Below are 24,632 nucleotides of genomic sequence, written 5' to 3'. Positions count from 1 at the left end.
GTTAAAGTAATTCCTATACTTAACATTTGCAAAAGAAATGCTTATGACTAAAAGTAGATTTGACTACCACAACAAACTCATACAGAGCCTTTAAAACTCACACTAGTAGTGTGAGACTGACACTTGTTTATACAGTTTACTGTAGTTTTGTCATATATTTTTAAACTAACAAACAATTATAGAATAACATTTTTACAAAACTCCCTATTCATCCCTATATATGGTTACTTCTGTCAGCGAAATGTACTTTGATCATTAACGTATAGTGTGAGGATTTTTTTATTAGTTAAGATAACGAAAATGCATGTCAAATTATTAAGCTACGGGTTGTTTACATTTCTTTCAGTATCATATTTGCAGCATGGAGACTTACAACTTAAGGGACCTGAGACACTCTCCTTGAATGCGTCAGATTGCCGCGGCAAAGGATGGGCCCTTTTTTCCGGGCGATTTGCATCGTGCTGCTCGCCCTGACCGCCGCTGTCTCGCTGGCCTCTGTCGGCCATGAGGACTATCCCGCCACGGACGAGGCCGAGAGAACTGCCAACAATGACATCATTTTCGATGACTACCGAGGGAAAGGTTGCGTGGATGACAGTGGTTTCGTGTACAAGCTCGGGGAACGCTTCTTCCCGGGCCACTCGAACTGCCCGTGCATGTGCACGGAGGATGGACCTGTCTGTGACCAACCCGTGTGCCCTAAAATACACCCCAAGTGCACCAAGGTGGAACACAACGGGTGTTGCCCCGAATGCAAGGAGGTCAAAAACTTTTGTGAATACAAAGGGAAGACTTATAAAATCCTGGAGGAGTTCAAGGTAGGATCATGCTGCCAATTACCAAAATAATAAGTCTATGAAGGAATATGAGGCTGTTTTATCACACATGCCTGTGGTTAATTAATAAGTGTGTCTTGCACTCCAACTGAAATTTCAACCATGTACAGTGGAAAATCACAGGGGTATAAAGGGAATACGCCTTCCATTATTCTCAAATTGTGGGTGGATTGTACTTTATACTGTTTGAAATTAATAATCAAGCCTGCAAGTTAAACAAATCAACCTCAACACAGCATACATGACAACATCACTGAAATTATCTCATCATATGTCAAAATCATGAGACATATGGACAGTTTCAAGACCACATATACACTATTGCACCACTATGTCCTCAAATATATGCAAGAAAATTAGGCTGTTTTATGTGTTTGTGTAGATGTGTCCCTGCATGAGTGGAGTATTGGATATTGTGGGATAGTTTTGTGCTTGTTTTACTTTTAGAGGCTCATCATGACAAGCCCTATCCATCTCTATCAACTGTAATTTGATTAGAGCTGTGCTATAGAAACAATCTACTTGACAAAGCAATCCATTTAAAACTACTGTGCATTTTCTCTTGATTTTAGTTCAAGTTATTTTTATTGATCAGTAAACCCATCAATCATACAACAAAGCACCGAAGCATTCTTAAAAGACACATCAGCCATAGATAGAAAAATGAATGTTGTGCTGCTTGATGAACCATTTGGCCAATTTGAGATTCAAAAGACATTGGACTGACAAATAAATGATTTTTTTTGTTTGTTTTTTTGGTATTTCATGACCACTTTATTAGACCTAACATGTTGTTGGCTCTTTGGTGTTATGCCTCATGTCAGCAGAGCACATATTTAACATAAATAGTCTATTAAGCAGTTGAAAATACTAGATATTTATCTAATATTATGTAATATACTGCAAATAAATCCTGACTAACATCAACAGGACCCTTGTTTACTTTGGTCCATTTCCAATGGCAGGGTTGCAAATAGAAGGTCATACATATTTAATTTTCACATAATGGAAAGACTTTTAGAAGTATTAATTCTCTAAACACGTAATGAGTTTAAGATACAATGTCAGAGAATTGAATCTGCAACACCAGGAAAGCGATTGATGAGATAACAGTAAAAAAAAAATTACTTTCACCCACAAAGCTCATTTCCAGGATTAAAGTGGGCTGTTTCAGCAAGTGCAAACTCTAATATAAGTTTTAGGTATCAACAAAGGGCAAAGCAATAAATCATCACACACAAAATCAGTCTTTGGACTCCACCTCACAAGTGCACCTTGTGAGGTGGGAGTGGGCAGGATTGTTTCCTGCACTTATCCATTTATGGATTTCATCTCTTGAAAACTCAAATCCTGTACCCTTCGGCATTTTCAGATTTTGTCACAGTAATTTAAATCTTAATATAAGTATTGTTTAAAATATATTCATATTCATTTAATCCATTGTGGTTTAACATATTTTTTAATGAATCATTTTAAAATAAATATTAATTTAATATTTTTGTATTAAAATGCAATATTTAGTTTTAAAGATCAATGGCTGAACAAAATCCTCTTTTCAAAAAGATATTTTAAGATAAACATAACATATTAAGGAAAAGGAACAGACCACAGGAAATGTTCTTTGATGTTTCTGATATTTTATTATTCACTGGCCACACTGGTAATTATGTATTTAATCTTATCTGTAATGCTTTGGATCTTTTTCTTGGCTTTGCACAGCATTTATCTTGAAACTTCTCTCTCCAGAGAACAAGATATCATTAGCATTCATCTCATTCTTACATCTGATTCATTTACTGTGATCTTGAGATCATGTAAATTCAGGCCTTTTAAGGCAACCTGTCTCCCAACACTAAATGTATTGCAAAGATTATTATCTCAAAACTAATTCACCAGAAGATCAAAACCAGAACAATGATTAATATCAGGATTACAGTGGAAAGTCTATGCAGTTCACTCTCATCACTCTCTGAGTGATGAATTTCCCATCCAGCAACATCTGCTACATTATCACTCACCAGTTCTGTTGTATCAACATGGGGCTGGCAAGCTTCAGAGCTGCTTTTAGACAAAATCAGCATTTTATTGCAGTGCACAGTGTTTTCTTTGAGGTGTCAAGCCATATTCAGTTCCACATAAGTTGGCCATGTCCCTCAGTAAACAAAGACTTTTTTAGAAGCCCAGCTAATGCCAATCAATTTAGAATCTAAAGCTGGCAAGATTAGAGCACTTCATTTAGGCACCAACATCTAAGGAAACTTTTTGTGACTAACAAGAAGGTTAAATTACATAATTGGCATTAGGGTCTCAGAGACTTTTAAATCAAATCCATCTTTGTTAGGTGCCCGATTAACCAACGCATACTTCAGCTAGACATATTTGCCCATGTAAGTCAAAAGATCAGGTCCATCAATACAGCTTGTTCTCCTCAACTTTGAATGGAAAAACGATCTTTTATCTCTAAAATATTTTTTTTCTGGCTCTATTGATTACCTCCATTCATAAGATACCCTGGTTGAAAACCAATAAACAAAGCCAAGTAAATCTTAACTAGCAGAAGTCTCTTTTTGATCAGTTTTCCGCTCTGAATTTGACGTGTGCATTAAGCAAACGAGGCATCATCACTCAATAGTGTCCAGAGAGATCTCTTTGAATTAAAAAGCAAGTACTGACGTCCAGCTGCGAATGGGAATCAAAGGGCATTGATAGCCGATCCAATTAAGAGAAGCTGACAGGGTAACCTTTGGTGTGGGCTACACTGGCATTTCCTCAGCCGTTCTTTAGCTATGACTGTATTTACTTGGCTCAGCAGGAGTGGGAGGAGCCCCACAGAGATATGAATCTTACACGTGGAGAAGACTTTTCACTGTAGAATGAGGCAGACCAATCAGTCAGCAGAGCCTTTGTTTTTTATTTTTTTATTTTTTTTTTTTTTGCTTTTTTTTTGCTTTTTTGCTGCAAATGACAGCCAAGTGACAGATTTTGAAGTGAAAGACTTGAAGTGCATTATCAAAGCCATGCACACTGACCCATGTGTAACCCAGCTTGACCCAGACAGTTATGTGGCTTTTTAAATGTCACGATTTCCAGACTCAGGGTGATTGAAAGAGCTATAGGATTTATACCGACACAACAGAGTTAATCACATTACTTCTAAAGCATGGCGATAGCTCTTACCGATACGTCTTGATTTTTACAATGTTCCAATGAAAGCTCAGGAAGAGCATGTTCGTATAATCATGTCAATCGAAACCTTGAGAGAATAAACTATAATGGCCAATTACTTCTCTGCTCTGTTTCTGCACCTTCTCACTCTGTGCTTTCTGGAGTAACAGTGCATTAGGAGTCCAAACCAGCTATTTTAGATTATATTAAAATTAATTTTTTAATTGTTTTAATGATTTAATAAATGTATATATCAAATACAAGCACAGTGCTTACAAAAAGTATTTAGACATTTATGCATCACTTAAAAGTGTATATACAGTAATTGGAATAGATCATTGTGAAATAAAAATTAAGTTAAGAAAAATACACAAGCAAGCACAAGCACAAGCGCATACACAAACACATTATGGTTAAAAAAATGTGGGGTCAGTAAGATGTGACTGTGTCTACTAGTTTTAGTTAGCCAAGAGGTGATGAAGTCTCACAAATATCGATATTTCAGATAAATCCTGTTCTTTTTTGTGGTTTACACAAAAGTAAACCTTGAGCACAAAATCAGCATATTAAAATGATTTCTGAAGGATCATGATGACTGAAGTAATGGCTGCTGAAAATCCAGCTTTGCTATCACAGAAATACATTTCACAATATTACTGATTTATTGTATTTTTGATCATCTGAATGAAGTCTCTGTGAGCATAAGATCCTTTTTCCCACAGTAGTTGGACCAGCTGATTAATAACTGCATAAAATGTAGTTAGTTCTGAAAAAATTGTTTACAGATAATACTTGCTTTATCAGATCATAGTTTAATCTAAAAGTGTCCAAATACATTTTGGGGCAATTTGACACAAGAACAACATACACAGTATTGTACTGGCAGTGTAAGAACATATAAAAGATATGGTAAGTGGTTAATTTAGCTAATTTTAGGAGCAGTTGCTGCTTGGAAATAATGTAGTGGTTCCTTTTCTGCTGTTGTGTTATATTCCCTAAGAGCTCTGAAATTTATCCTTAGTAGGTGTTTCACCTACAGGGTTCCCCAGCAGCCATGGAAGAGAGTCACTTCACCGCTGCAAGCAAGAGGCCGGAGCTATAGGGTGAGTTCAGATCCCAGGCAGATAGACTAGGGCTGGGATATGAGCTCTGGGATCACCAGAAAGGGGAAAACCTTTGAGAGACAGTGAAAAAATTAAGATCTGAGGAAATGGCTTATAGATAATAAAATACGCAAAATAAAATTAGACCTATAATTTTATAAGGTCTCATATGTAGACACTTTCATTGAATTTTTCATGCTGAATCCTCAAGCATTCAGAGAAAACATTTTTTTGTAAATTAATTAGATAACACTTTTGGCTCTTCAAGGTTTAGAATTGTCTTGTCACAAATATCACTCAAAGCTTCAACAAAACATCCAGCATCTCAGAAAAGGCAGCGGTGCATTTCTCATGCTGAATATTTAATGAGGAAATGTCCATTTAAATTCCATCAAATACAAGGCAGTGTCTATCAATGTCGAGAGGCAGCAACTTTATTAAAATAGATATGTAGAGTAATCGGTTTTAGTATGGAAGCTTATTTCCACCACAGGACAGAAGAATGAAAAAGGTAATTGTGAATTTTCTTCACACAATTGACAAATCTGAGAAGAATGGTAAGATACAAACACAAAATATCGAGAAAAAGAATTTTGAGATAAAAAGTCAGAATTATTTTTATTTATTCCATGGTAAAAAATAAATAAACTAAAAAAATTATGTGGACAAAAAGTCAGAATTGCAAGAAATACTTGGGATTGTGAGAGTTTATTCTATGTTATGTCTCATAATTCTCACTTTTTAATCCTCAGAATTGCAAGAAACATAGTACAAATTGTGATAAATTAATTCAGAATTGCAAGAAAAAGTCTGAATTGTGAGATAAATTGTAATTGCTTAGAAATATTTCAGCTATAACATGTATCTCTCTTTTCTCTCTCAGATGCAAATACATACAGACAAAGTTGCCCTCTCATCTGCATATGCTACAGTGAGCAGTAATTAGTGACTGTACTTGCAAACTCTGACACCTGTGAGAGGAAATAGCTATAAAAAGCACCTGAAATAAATAGCTTAAATTGATTTTCTGATCCAACTGCCTGAGGAACATCATGGTTTTAATTTAAAAAACTGATTAAAAGCTAACAAGTAGGCCGGCAGAAACTGGAACTATGAAATGGTTTCAGCAAGTTTAATCTCATTTCCAAGTTGCTTCAAATTGAAATCAGTGGTCACTTCAGTATCTTCATTTTCCCACCATCCTCTCCATCTTGTATTCCCCGATCCTGGTGTTGTTTTAAAAAAGTCTTATCATAATGCAACCTTTGCAACCCACCGTGATCTTTAACATTTTCTGAATGCATTTTGCATGAGCCTTTAAGTCACCCCTATGTCTGGAACTACATTTCCCAGAATGCTGTCAAAAAATGCAGCTCAACATCTGTGCTTAAACTCATGAGGATCTGATGACTCAAGCTTAGTGCATATGAGCCATCAGTGGCACCATTAGTGAATATAAATGTTTTTAACATATTTTTAACACTTCAGAGCCAGTATGCCCACACAATTCTGTGGTGACGCCCCATAGAGGAAACTCTGTCATTATTTACTCACCCTCATACATAAAATGAGAATTTCTGCTGAACACAATAGAATAAATAATAAAAAAAAGAAAAAAAAAAAGAAAGTGATTGTTCTTATGACTTGAGAGTTGTCTTCTTAAGCCATATGATAGACTGGTATTATCAGTTAATAACTACTTCTAGCCACCGGTCATCATGAGTCATTTGGTCTCTTTATTTATTTTTTGGTCTAATTTTGAACTTGACTGGGTGAGAAAATAATATCATAAATGATAAAGTATTTATATTTATTCTTGTAATTGCGACAGTTTTTTTTTTTTTTTTTTTTTTTACACAGACTGATTAAACAAACTAACAAGCATTTTAGACATTTGATCATCAAACTTCTCATGCTTCACAACCATTCATCTAAAAGTCACATACACTACCACTCAAAAGTAAATTAATACTTTTATTCAACAGGGACACAATAAATTGTTCAAATGTTACCTTAAAAATTATATAATGGTACACGATTTCAAATAAATGCTGTTCTATTAATCAAAGAATCCTGAAAAATAAAAAAATGATCGCAGTTTCCACAAATGTATCAAGCAGCATGATTGTTATCAAATGTTTCTTGAGCACCAAATCAGCCTTTTAGAATGATTTCTGAAGGATCATGTGACACTGAAGACTGGAGTAATGGCTGCTGAAAAGCTCTTGACTCTTGGGTGATTCTGAAACAGTGCAGGTCCAGGCTGAAGGAGTCATTTTCTGCTGGAGTAGAAAAGAGTATGCTTCCTCATTCTCTGCAGCATGACGAGATAAAACCATCAGTGTTAAACTGTTTCATACAGCATTGATGAATCTAAATGTAACTGGTCAGGTGTAAAATGAGCTAACTCCTCCTAATACTAGAGGCGTTTCCTCAGAAATTGAATCTTTTTAATCACATGAACCGTGAAGTAATCAATGTAATCGGACACAGACCAAAAATGTCACAGACGTCCTTTTACACGTGTAACCCTGTGCAGTTACAGAATATTGTGCTCATGCTGCCATTCAATAAATGTTCAGACTGAGATTGCTACCTGCAGAATGCCAAATACATCATTCAACACTCTTTCTTCACCAGGAACAACTGCTTTAAGACAACATGGGAAGCATGACTTCTCATATATCTTTTTCCTATAAGTGAACTGCTCTATGTATATATACTGTACACACACACACCCACAGTATATAATGTATTAGACTGATGCATGTACAGTAGCAATGTTGTAATCGCTAGAACAGGGACCTCATCACCATGTGCAGGATATGCTTGCTTTGGTTTGCATGTTAATAGGAGACCAGAAAAAAAGTAAATTAATTCACTATTGGTTACACACAAAAACAAATCACCAATAGCCTTAGAAGCAGTACAAATGAAGTGAACGGAAACATTTTGAATAATTAGTGATAAGAAATATTTGCGTTAATCTATTCTCAAAGTTGGGTTGGGAGCTGGGTCTATACTACGCGAGCTATGATGACTTTCACCTTGATATTTTAACGCGGATGTATACCTTGCCGAATCTGTAGGGGGCGAGAATGAATCTTTAAACCTGTGTGTATGCCTACTGTAAAATTACCACATCAAATGTGATGTGCTAACATGGATGCAGCTAAGATGCCGCCAGGTTTGCTTCAGGCCATTATATATATTTTTAAAGAAGCTTCCCAATGGAAACCTCGACAAGATGCACGCCTGTTTCACACATACTCCATCTGCAGTGCATATGCAGTCCGTGTGCGTTTCGTATGTGGTGCAGAAGCAGCACGGACTCATACTCATTGTGCTTTAACACAGGACGTGTTTGCAGTCCACTACTCGGTACGTAAACGATCGCTGCACTGCTGCAGACGCGACTCTCCTGGAATGCACTGACAGACCACAACTGCGTGAATGCTGTAATCCGTTAACATGGGTGCGTAAAAAAGGATGCAATGCTTACGCACTGCAGATGGATTATGTGTGAAACAGGCATACGGTTGTTTGCACCTTGTGCAATGTGGAATTCGTTTACAGCTTTCTCAAGCAGTTTGTGATGCATTTTGGAAACTGGAGATGAGCCCCTGGTCTAATGCACCACCTGGCTTGAGAAACCCCTTCTCAAAGACTTAACGTTAATTTTAGTCATTATTTTATTTGGGTAGCACACATATTCTGAAGGCCTTCGGCAGAATTCAAATGAGCCATTTTAATCTAGATTAATGTAGATTAATTCCAAGATTACAGTGAGATTAATCTAGATTTAAAAAATGTATCTATGCCCACCACTAATTCCAATATATTTTTAATAATGTTGCATAATGAAAAATGTCTAAGCAATTTTTTTGTAGACTATGAGGAATTGACTGGGAATACCACAAGTGTAACAAGGTGTATGTGTGTGTGTGTTGGTGGGGGGGGGAGGGGGGCTCCACAAAAAGTACATATATTATCAAAACTTTTTGGGGAAGTTGTTATATACCCCCTGTGAGACACGTCAGTAAGTTTTATTCCAATGCAATTATATTATAGGCAATATATAAAATAGCTATTCTACTCTACATACAAAAGTAATCATTCATTTTGAATTAATGTATTAAACCTTGACTTTTGTGTTTAGTGCATTTGAAATCTTTTTGAAGAAACAACTAAAACCAGTCTGATCCTGGCCTGGTTTGCTGGTTTTTAAGAGATTTTAGGCATGTGTCAGTATATCAGCTTAAGAAATCTACATCTAGCAGGTACACCAGCTGAACATCTGCTTGGCCAGGCTTTGAGACAAGCTAGCCCAGCCTTATTCTTCTTAATGTGTATTTTTTCAGCAGGAAAATACAATTTTCCTTTCAGTTGTTTTGCTTACATTTTTGTTGGATCCATGTAGCAGAATAATACATAATATTATACGTAGATAATTCTGAGAAGAGTAAAGCCTTTACAATTAGAGTGATCTTAACCTAACTACACAAAGAGTCTTTTCAGTCTTTTTTGTGACCATCTTGTCCTGTACTGAATGAATGCAATGAATACATTGTACGGATGTTTTTTTTCGGTAGTACTGCATGTACACTTTGAATCTCATAATACCCATTTAAGACTTTGCTCAAGTGTCTTTATTAAAGTAAAAGGTTCAAGTTCATTGTCAGTTTTTGAGTGAAAATGTTAATCTCAGCATTCTCTAGAAGACAAGCTATGAAAACTAGATGCTTATACCCACTGCTGCCCATTGTATCCTTTTTTGCCATGTGTTGGCTCTACAAGGAGTTTGGCACAATTACAAATGATTAGTATGGGCAAGTTCACAAGCTCCTGCCCCAATGGACCAGATGCTGTTATCAATGGAGAACAGAGGATTATTAGTGTCCGTGCCACTTACACAGTGTGCAGAGACTGAAGGGCATGACCGCTGCCAGGACAGGGGTACTGATCTCTTGTCTGTCCTTGAGACCTTCAGCCATGATCCAGGCTGGCATTTACAGTCAGTGTCACCTCTGTGAATACAAGAAATTCATGAATGAAACACTAGAGTGCAACAATATAATACATCACAATGTGTACATTGAAATACAAGGATCAAGAATTGAAGATTTTAATTTAGTATTACATTCCCAATTGTATTCATAGTAATAATTATGTAATAATTAGTAACATGTTCTTGAAATAAGTCTATTTGTAATTAATATAATATTGTAATTTATTAGTACAATTTAAAATAACACTTTTATACAATAATTTATAGTAAAATGTAATTTATTCCTATGATAGCAAAGCTGAATTTTCCAGCTATTACTCCAGTCTTTGTCACATGATCCTTCAGGAACCATTTTAATATGCTTATTTGTTGCTTAAGAAACATTTATTTCTATTATCAGTGTTGAAAACTGTCGTGCTGCCTAATATTTTTGCAGAAACAGTGATATTCGCTGTATTATTTGATGAATAGAAAGTTCAAAACAACATGTTTTATATTTACATTTACATATTGAAGTGTTTAGGAGACATTGCCACAGTTTTTCTGGATTTGGTCTGTCTCAGTTTGTTTCTTCATGTTATTTCAGATGGACTGATGATGATGAGATCAGATCTCTGTGTGGAGAACTGGTAGCTGTCAGACTTCTTGTGCAAACAAAAATCTCACTGGATTATTACAATTAAAGGTGCTGTAGGGAACTTTTGTAAAAAAATATATTTTTTACATATTTATTAAACCTGTCATTATGTCCTGACCGTAGAATACGAGACAGATAATCTGTGAAAACAATCAAACTCCCCTGGCTCCTCCCAGTGGTCCTATTGCCATTTGCAGAAAGTCATGCGCTCCCGGTAAAAAACAACCAATCAGAGCTGCGGTCCGTAACTTTGTTTGTGTTCAAAATGTAGAAAAATTAACATAATAAGCGAGTACACCATGAATCCATTTTCCAAACCGTGTTTTTAGCTTGTTCTGAATCACTAGGGTGCACCTTTAATAAGTGTTTATATTCAGACTATTTTAGATTGCTTCGGAGGTACCGCGGCGGAGAAACCCAGTACCTTTGTGATTCTTCATAGACATAAACAGAGAGAAGTAGTTCCGGCTACGATGTTCTTCCGCAAGACGCAAGCAGTTCTGTTTATTAACCACTAGAGTGTCAAAAGTTCCCTACCGCAGCTTTAATGGCAAAAATAATGGTTGGAAATATAAACTGCTATTTACTACTGACACACTACAGCAAAGATATAAATAACTGACTTAAAACCATTTTTGTTGGGGGGGGGGGTGTAAAAATACTAGTGGCCTAAGACTTTTGCACAGTACTGTATGTATATAAGATAAGCGGACTATGACATAGGCATATATATCCTTTTTATTAAAACTTTCTCGTTTTCACTACTGAAATTCTAAATTAGATATGTTTTATAATATACAAATCCATATATATGCTGTTTGCATACATTTTCTATCCCCATGCTGCATAATTTCAACATTTGCATAACGATGACAAAGTTGCCTCACAATTGGCCCCTACCTGTGAATCATTAAAATAACTTCCACGCTCTCTGGAGAGGAACCCCACAGTTAAGGAACCATTATTCTAAAGGACTGCTGTGAAAATAAAGACGAGAGAATATTTCAAAAATACTACTTTTTGGAGTTGAAATAAGTGCATAAATTAAAACAAAATTGTGCAATTTGTCCCAGTGGACATTGCTGGTTCAATTGTCAGGATGTGGAAGATACAGAACATCAAACCACCTAGACACTTCCTTGAAAAGGTCATACCTCAAAACTCTCTTTGCGAACATAAAGGAAACCGGTGAGAGAAACCAAAAAGAGCATATCGGTCACTTTGAAGAAGCTGCAGAGTTCAGGAGCTGAGAAAGGAGTAAAGGTGAATTGGTCAACTAAATCGGCACAACACTGGTGTACACAAATGGGAAACAAGTACCCATTAAGCAAAGAAATAAATAAATAAAATAAAATAAAGAGTTTATGGATGAATACCGAGTTTATGGATGAATAAAGACTAGCTCACCCACAAAACAAACACGAAAACAATATTTTAAAAACCATACCAACTATCTTTTATGGTAAAATTTCAGCCAAATTTCAAAACTATGTGGGAAATGCAAATTTAACACTGCTCACCACCAACATTATCATACCAACTGTGAAGTAGCATCGTTTGACTCAACAGCCAAAGAGAATAGACTAAAAACATACCTGAACTGTGTGGGAAGCTGGTACATACTTAGTCCAAAAGAATTAAAGCTGGCACTGCTGCAAAAGATGCCTCTGCAGAATATTAAAATCTGTGGAATGTATAAATCTGATTCCAAAAAAGTTGGGACACTGTACAGATTGAGAATAAAAACACAATGCAATGATGTGGAAGTTTCAAATTTCAATATTTTATTCAGAATACAACATAGATGACATATCAAATGTTTAAACTGAGAAAATTTATAATTTTAAGGGAAAAATAAGTTGATTTTAAATGTCATGGCATCAACACATCTCAAAAAAGTTGGGACAAGGCCAAGTTTACCACTGTGTGGCATCCTCTCTTCTTTTTATAACAGTCTGCAAATGTCTGGGGACTGATGAGACAAGTTGCTCAAATTTAGGAATTGGAATGTTGTCCAATTCTTGTCTAATGCAGGCTTCTAGTAGATCAACTGTCTTAGGTCTTCTTTTTCGCATCTTCCTCTTTATGATGCGGCAAATGTTTTCTATGGGTGAAAGATCTGGACTGCAGGCTTGCCATTTCAGTACCCAGATCCTTCTTCTACGCAGCCATGATGTTGTCATTTATGCAGTATGTGGTCTGGCATTGTCATGTTGGAAAATGCAAGGTCTTCCCTGAAAGAGACGACGTCTGGATGGAAGCATATGTTGTTCTAGAACTTGGATATACCTTTCACCATTGATGGTGCCTTTCCAGATGTGTAAGCTGCCCATGCCAGATGCACTCATGCAACCCCATACCATCAGAGATGCAGGCTTCTGAACTGAGCGCTGATAACAACTAGGGTTCTCTGAATCTTTGGATGATATTATGTACTGTAGATGATGAAATTCAAACTCTTTGCAATTTTTCTCTGAGAATCTCCTTTCTGATATTGCTCCACTATTTTTCACTGCAGCATTGGGGGAATTGGTGATCCTCTGCCCATCTTGACTTCTGAGAGACATTGCCACTCTGAGAGGCTCTTTTTATACCCACTCATTTTGCCAATTTACCTAATAAGTTGCAAATTGGTCCTCCAGCTGTTCCTTATATGTACATTTTCCTTTTTCGGCCTCTTATTACTACCTGTCCCAACTTTTTGGGAATGTGTAGCTCTCATGAAATCCAAAATGAGCCAATATTTGGCGTGACATTTCAAAATGTCTCACTTTTAACATTTGATATTTTAGCTATATTCTATTGTGAACAAAATATAAGTTTATGAGATTTGTAAATTATTCTATTCCTTTTTTACTCACAATTTGCACAGTGTCCCAACTTTTTTGGAATCTGGGTTGTAAAAGTAATACATGTCGAGTTTTTGAAATGATCACATAAAACCAAATTTCAGTGTAGGATTTGTGGATCAGTGTGAGAAGTCATGGCCTAATGGTTAGGGAGTTTGACTGCTAACCCTAAGGTTGTGGGTCTGAGTCTCGGGCCGGCAAAACCGTGACTGAGGTACCCTTGAGCAAGACACTGAAACCCCAACTGCTCCCTGGGCGCCGCAGCATAAAAATGGCTGCCCATTGCTCCGAGTGTGTGTTCACAGCTGTGTGTGTGCACTTTGGATGGGTTAAAGGCAGAGTACGAATTCTGAGTATCGGTCACCATACTTGGCTGCATGTCACTTCACTTTAGGATTTGCAATTCTGCAAGAGAGAACTGTTCTAAATAGTTTTTAGAAGGCACAGTAGGCTATGTGGATTTAAAATTTAATATTTTATGGCCTTTTGGAGAACATGTAATATTCAGCAGTTGGAATAGTGTATTTTATTACAGACATCCAGTATAGGACTAATCACATATTAATCTGGGCTTTCTTCACCAAGAAGAATGCCCTAAACAGGATGGTCTCCACTTACATCTGTTGTTGTCCACTGGTTAGATACTGCAACTATTTTTAAATCTGATTTTAAAATTGGATGAATGATTAGATTTAGAGCAGACTGCAAGGGTGCATTAAATTGATCAAAAGTGACAGACATTCTAATGTCACAAAATATTTCTACTTCAAAACAATGCTGTTCTTTTGAACTTTCTATTCATTAAAGAATCTTGAAAAATATTTCGCAGCCCAGCTGTTTTCAACATTGAGGGTTTTCTTGAGCACTGTATATGAACAATCCCGTGGCATTAAAGACTGAAGTACTGACTGCTGAAAATTCATAAATTACATTTTAAAATGGTAAATTGCAATAATATTTCACGGTTTTACTGTATTTTGATCAAATAAATTGGCATAAGAGAGTAACTGAGGCATCTTTACACAGCCAAGTTAAGGCTACTCTGTGCCTGCTCAAAATTCTGTGTAAAGATCTAATGCTCCTTAAAAGCCAGACTAAATTATTCCTTCAGTCCCCTAAATCAAAGTACTGTATAAAGGTGCAGTTGCTGTGTAAATGCATTTATGCATTTATGCCAAACTTCAATAGCATTAAACAGTCTGTGTGCAGCACCTAAATGCCAGTTCAGAAGTGCTTTTGTGCCATCTTTGCAGTGTAAATTTGACATCAGATATTTCTTAGATCATAAGAGATTTCTTTCAAAAGCATTCTAAGTTCTTACCGACCCCAAACTTTTGAACGGTAGTGTACAAAGTAGCCAGAAGGTTGGAGGGATGAGTTAGACATGGAGCAGGTACTTTCATACACTGTTTTTATTTGGAATAACATGCATTTATACAGTATATATATAAAAATAGGGTCATTTTGAATTTCATGTTGACTTTAACTGTGATGTCTTACCTGTAACAGTCTCTCACAGTATCATTTCCCTGTCTCTCTAGCCTTCGCCCTGTGAATGGTGCCGCTGTGAGCCAAATAACGAGGTGCATTGTGTGGTCGCTGACTGTGCAGTACCGGAGTGCGTCAACCCAGTGTATGAGCCAGAACAGTGCTGCCCCATCTGTAAAAGCGGTAAGAACGGCCTATTTCCTATTATAACTTTATGGAGAAGACGAAAATACCTGCAAGGTGTACTTTAGAGCATTCCTCAGAGGACTCTCTCCACAATCCCAAAGGAAAGGAATTTGTTTCGCTGACTGGCATGTATCGGGGCTCAAGAAATAGCAGTGAGGTGAATGTGATATAAACAGAAGACTCTATGCACAGGTTGTTTAAAACCCACTAAAACTTTCTATTAGATTTCAGTATCACCAGTTAGTGAGTTCTGATTACCAATCCTCTGCTCGATTAGAGGTGAAATTTGGTTCAGATAAACAGTCTCCCATTGATTAAGACCATGCTAAGAAGGATTAATTGGCCAATGGGGACTCCTCTATCTCCTGTGTCTTGATGCACTCATCAGCAAGGCCCGATTCCAAAATTACAATTATTGGATTCCAATGGCTCACTGGATGGCCAAGGGCAAGAGATATCCCTGAGTCAGTCCGATACAGAGGCACAAACACAAAAAGTGTAAGCTCTGTGAATCAGTGGGATAAATACATAAATACATGATCAACAACATGTAGAGGACATAGATTTAACCATTGTGTTGTGCTGAAAAAAATCCTTTACTTAATTTGGTATACCAGGTCAAAAATTACCAGCCTTTTAAAAATTACTTGTAAATTTCTCATTATGCCAAATCTCTGATGCAATCTTTTTATACTTTCAGTTAGCACAGATTTTGTATCGAAACTGACTGTAGGCCTCACTGATATGAGCTTATGTACAGTACCTCGGTTTTTGAGTGGAAAAAAATATATATATAAATATATATATTATGTTTGGATCATTTTGCCAGTATATACTTAAAAACTGAGCATAATGAAAGAAAAAAAAGTTTTAGTCTAATGCAATCAAATTAACTAGCATTTTTTGGAAAAGGAAAATCCATAAAATGAGGGCCAAATCAACGATCTAAAATAATAATACCTGTGAATTTCAACATTATGTTTCAACACTGATATTATATAAAATATTGTCTTTAATTAAGTGTTGGTTTTAAAAGAACATTTAAGTTTACTTATAAAAACTATTAGAATTTAAAAATATAAAAATATATATCAGACAGCCATTGTTGACAATAAAAAAATTGAAGGGTATAGATTTGAACAAGAAATAACTACATCAAGTTTCAGAGTCGTCAGTTTTAAAGAAATCTTGCCGCTCTGTAGAGCGCCTCAGGAGACATGTTTGAAAATACATTTGTAAAGAAAAATCATATCTAATCTTCTAAGTGCAACTTTAAAATCTATGCAATTCCCTCTTTTTTCCCCTTCTGGCACATATTGACCTACATTCTCCAGGATCCACATTACAATCAGAAATGTGGTGTAAGGTATAGTTGCTAAATAGAGACTGGCTGTGACTTTCTGCTTTACTAGTGCAGAAAGACAGCCAGAGATATGCACGCATGGATACACAAACCTCGCCTACAGCCTGGAAGAGAACTAATCCAGGCAGACATGGCACGGTGACGAGCTTGTGGTGCTGGCATTTTAGGGAGGCTGTGGTGGAGCCCGTCCCCTGGAGGAAATAACTAACTCTGCTTCCGAGATCTTTAAAGGGGTCATATCAGGAGGATTCAATTTCTACTTGATACTTTGAGATAAAAGTGTTCAATGTATGTATGTATGTATATATATATATATATATATATATATATATATATATATATATATATATATATATATATATATATATATATATATATATATATATATATACTTTCTGTGCCAGTACTGTATTTAAGTAATGTGCTTCTTACTCAAAGATATAGTATATATATCAGGGTCAGGCAATATGCAGAACTTAAGACGTGGCTTCATTTCAATTCATTTGGCCACATACTACAGGAAGCTGAGACAGAATAACAGAAAAAGAAATTTAGTAAATTGTAAATCAAAGAAATATAAAATAAATGCATTCTGGAAAAAAGAAATGCATTCTGGTCACGTAAAGATTTCTTTAAAAGGTATAAAATAAATATACAAACAAAAAAATACGAATAAAATAAAAAGTCCTTTATTAAATAGGGATGTATTAAATATTAGAAGGCTTTCTGAAGGATCAAGTGACAATTAAGGAATAATGGTTTTTGAACCTCGGCTTTACACATGAATAAATTAATTTTTTTTAAATGATAAACAAGGAAAACAGGTATATAAAACTGTAACAGTATTACTATTTTTACTGTTTTCTGGATCAAATATATTCAGTCTAAGTGAGCATAAGAGTCTTTAAAAAACATTTAAAAATAAATGAATTAATTAAAATTGGTTTTAACAATCCAAAACTTGTGTATGGCAATGTTAATCAAATACAAACATTGGCAAACTTTTCTAGTTAGAAATGACAGATCTGTTAAATTAATTTCTTTTTAAATTTACCTGTTTGCTACCTCAAAATAATACAATTCAATGTGATCGTTTTAAGTGGTCCTCAGAGAGAAAATTTGTATAATATCAATAACAAATTCGATACGAGCACTTTTTTGGTATTTGCACCATAATGTTTATGACTGTCCTCAAAATTCATAAGAGAACTTCCTATTCCTGTTCATTTTAATGAAAGGCTTTGGTTTGAAATGACATCTTAAAGATAATATATTATCTAAGAACTCGCTTGGCTATATTTGGTTGCAATTAGGAGGAAGAAAATAATTAGTTTGAGAGACTTTATCTCAGTTCAATCAATTCTAATAGCGTTGGTCAAGAGCTGTTCTAAACAGTCTGTCATGTAATCTCTCTCAGATTGTTCCACATAGACATACTGAGACGGTAAATGTCAAGAGACACTTATCCCAACACAGACGGAGCTGGCAGAGGATCAACAATGACATTGGGAATGCCAAGTCTCAGTCAATCAAAATTCAGACATGGCTGCATTCTTTTTTTTTATAGCACAATTCTCAACATCCATCAGCATATAGCTCACATCTGACTCTGTCCCATGTCATGTCAAAATAAAAAGAAAGACTGTGAGGTATCACTCTGTTTCGGATCCTCTCTTAATGAACCTCGCAGGAATCCAGTACTTTTTTGCTGATGTGAAATTGAACCTCAAAAACTCAAAAATAGCCTCAAGGAAAAGTGTGCTGGGTTGCTACTGATTGCTAATTACCAAAATATGCCTCTAAACCTTGGCACATGATGCAGCCTTTAAAAATCCATTTTAACAAGAACTTTGTCCATCAATACCAAGCTCAGCTGCACTACTGGAAAGACAACTAGCCATGTTTCTATCTAAGTGAGCCAGTCGTGGGCAACCATCTCTCAGTAGCTTCAGTGATTACCATAGTAACTGTTTACTTGTAGGTTGCAGGCTAATTTGAGGAGCAATGACGTGGGCCTACACTGCAACAGAGTAACTTCACCTATGATGATGACTATGATCTGAAAATTTAAAGGTGCACAATTAATAAAAATAAAATCAAAATTGCATAAACTACAATATATTTACTACTGTACATATACAGTTTGTATGCATCCCATGCCTGGATGAAGGAGCTACAATACACTGTTATGTCTGTATTCACATAATAAACCATGCAATTAATAAATCTCCATGCAGAATCCATTTCAGTTAGTGCTCTGAGATTCATTCAGTTTAAGCCCATTGTTTGGTTCTCTTCTTCTTTGCATTGTCAGAGTAAAGTCCTCCAGGTTCACTTTATTTTCACACTTTTGCCAATATTAGTTACTTTAAAAAGACTCAAGAGTTTAGCTGGACTGCATTGCAACGTGAAAGTAAATATATTTGTCAATTACAGCTTAAATGAACCAAGGCCAACTGCAAATAGTACTTGCCTTTTTCACTCAGTTCACTTTTGGGACCTTCTGTGAAGACCCGTAGGTGTCTTTGTTTAGAGACGGAAGTAATTACTTTGGTGGTTTTAGCACTCCCCATTCAACATCAAATTTCTGGTTTCAAAGTAATTCCATGTCTTTTGTTCTCTTAGCCTTGATGTCTGAGACTGATGATGCAGAAGATATCAAATGTTTATCATATTGTTCAAATCTCAATACTCAAAAGTGTGTCAAAATAATCCAATACATTTTTGGGAGAGATCCAGATTGCAATGGAGAGAATGTAAAGTGTAAGTTAATATTATTGAAGTCAAGGATTTCCACATTCTGAACTGTTATTGAACCAGTTTTATTATTGTAAACTAAAATTTTTAGATAAATGCCTCAGGACATTTTAAACATTCACTTGTTGCTTCTGGCTAAAATATGGGAAGCACTTTATTTTACAGTCCTGATCCTTATGTATACACTACATGTATGTATGTACTTGTTATTGTAATTACAATAACTATGTAATAAGTAGGTACTAACCATGAACCTACCCCTAAACCTAACCCTACTCCATTGTAGTTACCTTGTATTACCAGAACTTTCTTAGAAAAATGCAATGTAAGTACACTATAAGTACATGTAAGTACATGTACTGTAAAATAAAGTGCAACCAAAATATGAGTCCTCTACCCATAATATTGCTTTCTCATTCTAATCCTTTTACTGGCAGTTTTGAATTAATAAAAAATGCATCTTAAAACCCTATTGCTTACACGATGTGCTATTATGTTGTAATCAAGGATTCAAATCTTCATCTTCTTAATAAACCAGTAGTCTTAAAACAGATGTCTGGGCCAATAAGCAATGGCTTTGAGCATGATCTTATCCGTTATCTGTTTGGTACCTGTACACCTGGCCAAGGTGTCCTTGCACTAGTGACGCTCTTTTCTATAGGATGACGAATAACTGCTCTTGGCTAGGCTAGTAGTTACGCATCTCTGTTTCACCCCCCTTGAACGGTCACTTTTGCACTTTTGCCAACAGCTCATAATTTTTACTGATGGAAATCAAATATTTGAGTACATGTAAGACTTCTTGAGGTCTCTTAGGAGCATGCAGAATATTGTAGGTAGTAAAGCAATTTGTGCACCGCTAACCCTGCTGCCCTGTTGCAAGTCTATAAACATGTCTGTGATGTGGTTAAAAGGCAATCTAGTTGTTTTCCCCCACAGTAAAAGGGAGGTCATGAAGCTTGAACTCTTTTTGAAATGTGCGGCACCACTGACTTTTACTGACATAGAGTGAGGACTATATTTCAGGGAGTACTGCCGCATCAAACCAGAAGTAATTTCAAGGACTTAGTTTGTCTTCAAGAATGGCCTTATGCTGAAACGTTACTTCTGTAAATGCTGATTTTTAACAAGCCGAGTATGGTGAATACACTTCTTCAGAGCTGATGGTTAACCTATTCAGATCCCATTATCAAATAATCATAAAAAGTGAATATGTTAAAATTATGTCTGGCCCATATACATAGATGAAATTGCTGTTTACAAAGAAATTGTTAACAGTGGCCCATTAAAATCCTCCACCTCCTGCCTTGTCACAACCTCTCTGCTTAAAGGTAAAAACAAAATATGTTCTAAAGAACATTTATTTGAAGTTCCACTTAAGGTATGAAACTTATGTAAAAAATAAATAAATAAATCAACATTCAGTTTTATAATTTTTCTAACATTAAGAGAATGTTTGTTTGTAATGTTCTTTGACTGTTCTGAAAAATGGGGGGGGGGGCTTCCATGATAATTTTGAAACAAATAATTTTCTATTAATTTTACTGGAAGAACATTTGTTTAAAACTTTGAGAGAGCCTTTCCATAATATTAGCCAAAGTACTAAGAACATTTCCTGTTAACTGGGTTACTGGTTTTCTGTGAAAGTATATGCCAATAGAAAACTCGTAACACTGATATGTAAACTTGTACAATCTGAATCAGCTCTTATTACATTTGATAAATGTCATATAAGAATAGGAATGTGGGAAATTAAAAACATTATGTAATACTTAACAGATCATCAAATTCACAACACTGCTCAAAGTCAACCCTTAAGACGCTTGTTAATAATTCACGATAATTTGCGACTGGGAGATCAGCAAAGCAAGTGGAAAAACACTGATATCATGTTTCACACACTCCAAGCCTGAATCTCCAATCTGATCCCACCTACAAAAAGTCTTGATTTGAAAATAAATAAATAAAAATCTGTACTGTGATTATCATACGCCTACATTTTACATTGCAGGTATTCTGTTAAAGCCCTTTTAATAGAGTAAATCCACAATAATCTTATTTACCACACTAATACAATTATCTCTAAAGAACTATGTGTCCACAGGGATCTGGGTTCAAATTTATGCTGATATCTAATTTGTTCATAAGATGTGTATCTATGAAAGCATCCTGTTACTAAAATAAGACTGATAAGTACGAACACTGTAGCCTGTACATCCACAAGAGAATATTAATATTTAATACAACTTAAACTGGACTATTCTAAACTACACTGATTGAATAAGCAGATATGCTCTACTCATACCTTGACTCTTGTTATAGATTTTGTTTTATAGTAACCACTAATTGCAGCTTCAGTCCCCGTGAGGTCACCAAAGGTCAAGTGCTATAACAGAGACTATAGGGTATAAAGACAAAGAAATGCACCACTCACAGATAAATATTAGAATTGCATTGTGCAATTTATACAAGCCTTCAAAGAGGTCATATGAAGTTGCTGAAAAGAACATTATTTCGTGTATTTGTGTAAATATATATATATATATTTTCCATGTACTGAACATTTTTGTTGCTCCTCAATGCCCCGCCTGAAATTTCTGAATTGCATTGATTTTTATAAAGCTCATGGTTCTGAAAAGCAACGTGTGCTCTGATTGGCCAGCTATCCAGTGCATTGTGATTGGCCGAATACCTCAAGCGTGTGAAGGAAATGTTACAGTAATTACCATACTGTGATGTCGTGTCCTGGCACAATGACATAAAAGCAATAAAACCCATTACAAAGAGGCATTTTTTGCATCCAGTGGGGACATAATTACTGATTATAATGGCTTATACAGTCTTTTTACACATTGCGTTGCATATCACACCGCGTAAACACAAAACCATTTGTCTTCATTTGTGATCGGAGAAACCAAGAATGTGTTTTATAAATGCACACCCTGCGTTTTATTATTATTTTACTTTTCATATTAGCTTTACCTGCTTTAAATAATTGTTGGCTTTGCTAACACTTTTTTATTGTCCTTATTACATGTTAAATATACATACTTTAGTAATAACAGTAAACTATGCATAGTTGCATTCAATACCTTAAAAATAAATAACCTGATACCTTCATGTAAATTTCCTTGCAAGGCACAAATACAATAATCTTGAAAAACATTAGACAATAGTGGCTGTGTTGAAATTGTAATTTTATGGTTACAGAATGCATTACAGCCCAATTCAGCACAGGAATTAATTAAACACATTGTCAGCCTACTCCACTTTTTGATTTGCTGTCATTTAGGAATGATCATTACCACTTTACATGGGTAAATATGGATATTTGCTAAGCAATTATACCAACCGCTTCGGGTTTATTCCACAGCAGGCCACTAACATCTGCTCATTGGGGCAAGGAAGTGAGGAATTGCATAAAAATAAGTGTTCTTGTAAATTATGATCACAATAGGCCCTTGCAATTGAACAACACTGTGTGTTTAGTTAAAATTACAAAAAACAAAACAAAAAAAATGTCCTGCTGTTAACTGAATAAAACAATCTGATGAATCGCATTTCACAGCTATTTGTAATTCTTAATTCTGACTGATCAATAACAGGATTATGAGGTTGAATATTGTTTAATGACTGTTAATCTGTATCTTTGACAATCTCACCGAACCAGACCAAACTAAATAAGTAAAAAAAAAAAAAAAAAAAAAAAAAAAGAGCAGTTTTGGCTTGATAGAGCACAAGTCCATGGAGCAGAAAGCATTTTTTTCAAAAACTGAATTACATTTACAGTGTTAGCATACAAGCTATAAAAGTGGCATTCAATACTTCAGAGACTGAAGAAACCATAAGATACTTCAGCCAAAGATGTCCATAGTACTAATTAACAGGCTTTCTCTGTGAATAGTAAGTGCAAAATAAAGTTTGATTTTAGTCGGACTAAATAAGTAATTTGTGTTTTTAACATCATGTAAACGGAGTCAGGTTTCAGACTAACATAAGTTTGGGTTCTGTAAGATTTTATTCTTTTTTTTTTTTTTTGTCTCTAATGCTTACGGAGGCTGCATTAATTTGATAGAAATATAGTGATACAGTGAAATACAGAAATACATTTCTATTTTAATATATTATAATATACTACTTACTGAACACAAAGTTTTGAACTGTTTCTGACTACAACTGGCCTTAACATGCTTTGAATGAAAGAGATGATCTTAATTATAACTGCACAAATGAGTGATTGATAAAAGTGATTATTTGAAATCAGTTCGGTTTTGAAATCAGTGTACCATGTAATAAGTTCAATGTTTTTTAATGGACTGTTTTTCTGCATAGCTCATGGTCTACAATGCTTCAAGGCCACAATAGAAGAGAATGAGTAGAGCGTGCTCAGATCACACATAGTGCCAGCATGACTGTTCAGCAGCCCCTGCAGCCTGTGGTGCATTAGAATGCAAAGTATACCAGTGAGAGGATGGGTGTGTGAGGGGAAAAAATTAGAGAGAAAGAAAAAGAGAGGAAGAAAGAGGAGCAAAAGAGCTTTAGTGTTACAAAAACAAGCCCATCGGTGCATGGCCGTGAAAACCTTCCACATGTCTGTTCCGCCTTCAGAAATCCCGTGAGTCACTCTGGCTTTTCCTCCCAAAAGAAGCTCCAGTGAGCTCTTGCTCATTCCTGCTTCCTTAAAATCTCCTCTTTTCCCCCATGTGACAGGTCCAAATTGCTTCGCTGGAACGACGATCATCCCAGCTGGCATTGAAGTGAAGGTGGACGACTGCACCATCTGTCGGTGCCACAGCGGGGACTGGTGGAAGCCTGCGCAGTGCTTGCGTCGGGAGTGTCTCAACGGCCAGACATCATCATAGAAACCCTCCGGAGCTGAAGGGAGGGACACAATGAGATGTGTGGCACGACTGTCGGCGCAGGGGCCACCTTCTGACAGAGACGGACTAATTGGCAGGAGCACAATTCCTCTGGCAAACTGAGATGGGCTGGACGTGCTGAGATACATGGGACATACTGTACACTCAAACACAAACACGCATAAAAGTCCTTGGCAGAATCATAACAAGTGTCTTTAACTGAGGCCACATTTTTCTCCTGTGATGAGTTCATAGTTGGGTGAACTTCATGAAAACATTTCACTCCAAAATCAAAAGAATACAATTAGAAATTATATTTAAAATAATCCATTATATATATATCTGTGTGTGTGTGTGTGTGTGTGTGTTTGTGTATGTATC

General features: G+C 35.8%; 1 protein-coding gene across 1 annotated transcript; it reads left to right on the top strand.

The window, feature by feature from the left end:
• Positions 1-424: 424 nt before the first annotated feature.
• On the top strand, positions 425-24,632 carry LOC128020180 (von Willebrand factor C domain-containing protein 2-like). Its single transcript, XM_052606885.1, has 3 exons — positions 425-818; positions 15,140-15,269; positions 24,103-24,632. The coding sequence occupies exons 1-3, from the start codon at positions 429-431 to the stop codon at positions 24,252-24,254; spliced, it is 672 nt and encodes a 223-aa protein (XP_052462845.1). The 5' UTR covers positions 425-428; the 3' UTR covers positions 24,255-24,632.

The sequence above is a fragment of the Carassius gibelio genome, chromosome A9 (assembly GCF_023724105.1).
Source record: "Carassius gibelio isolate Cgi1373 ecotype wild population from Czech Republic chromosome A9, carGib1.2-hapl.c, whole genome shotgun sequence".
NCBI classification, from domain to species: Eukaryota; Metazoa; Chordata; class Actinopteri; order Cypriniformes; family Cyprinidae; genus Carassius; species Carassius gibelio.
Note: the sequence above shows the minus strand (reverse complement) of the source record. Positions and strands in the feature narration are given on the sequence as shown.

Coding starts and splice junctions, on each gene's coding strand:
- LOC128020180 (XM_052606885.1), top strand. CDS start 429: ATGGGCCCTTTTTTCCGGGCGATTTGCATCGTGCTGCTCGCCCTGACC. Junction 819..15,139: donor AAATCCTGGAGGAGTTCAAG/GTAGGATCATGC, acceptor CTGTCTCTCTAG/CCTTCGCCCTGTGAATGGTG. Junction 15,270..24,102: donor CTGCCCCATCTGTAAAAGCG/GTAAGAACGGCC, acceptor CCCATGTGACAG/GTCCAAATTGCTTCGCTGGA.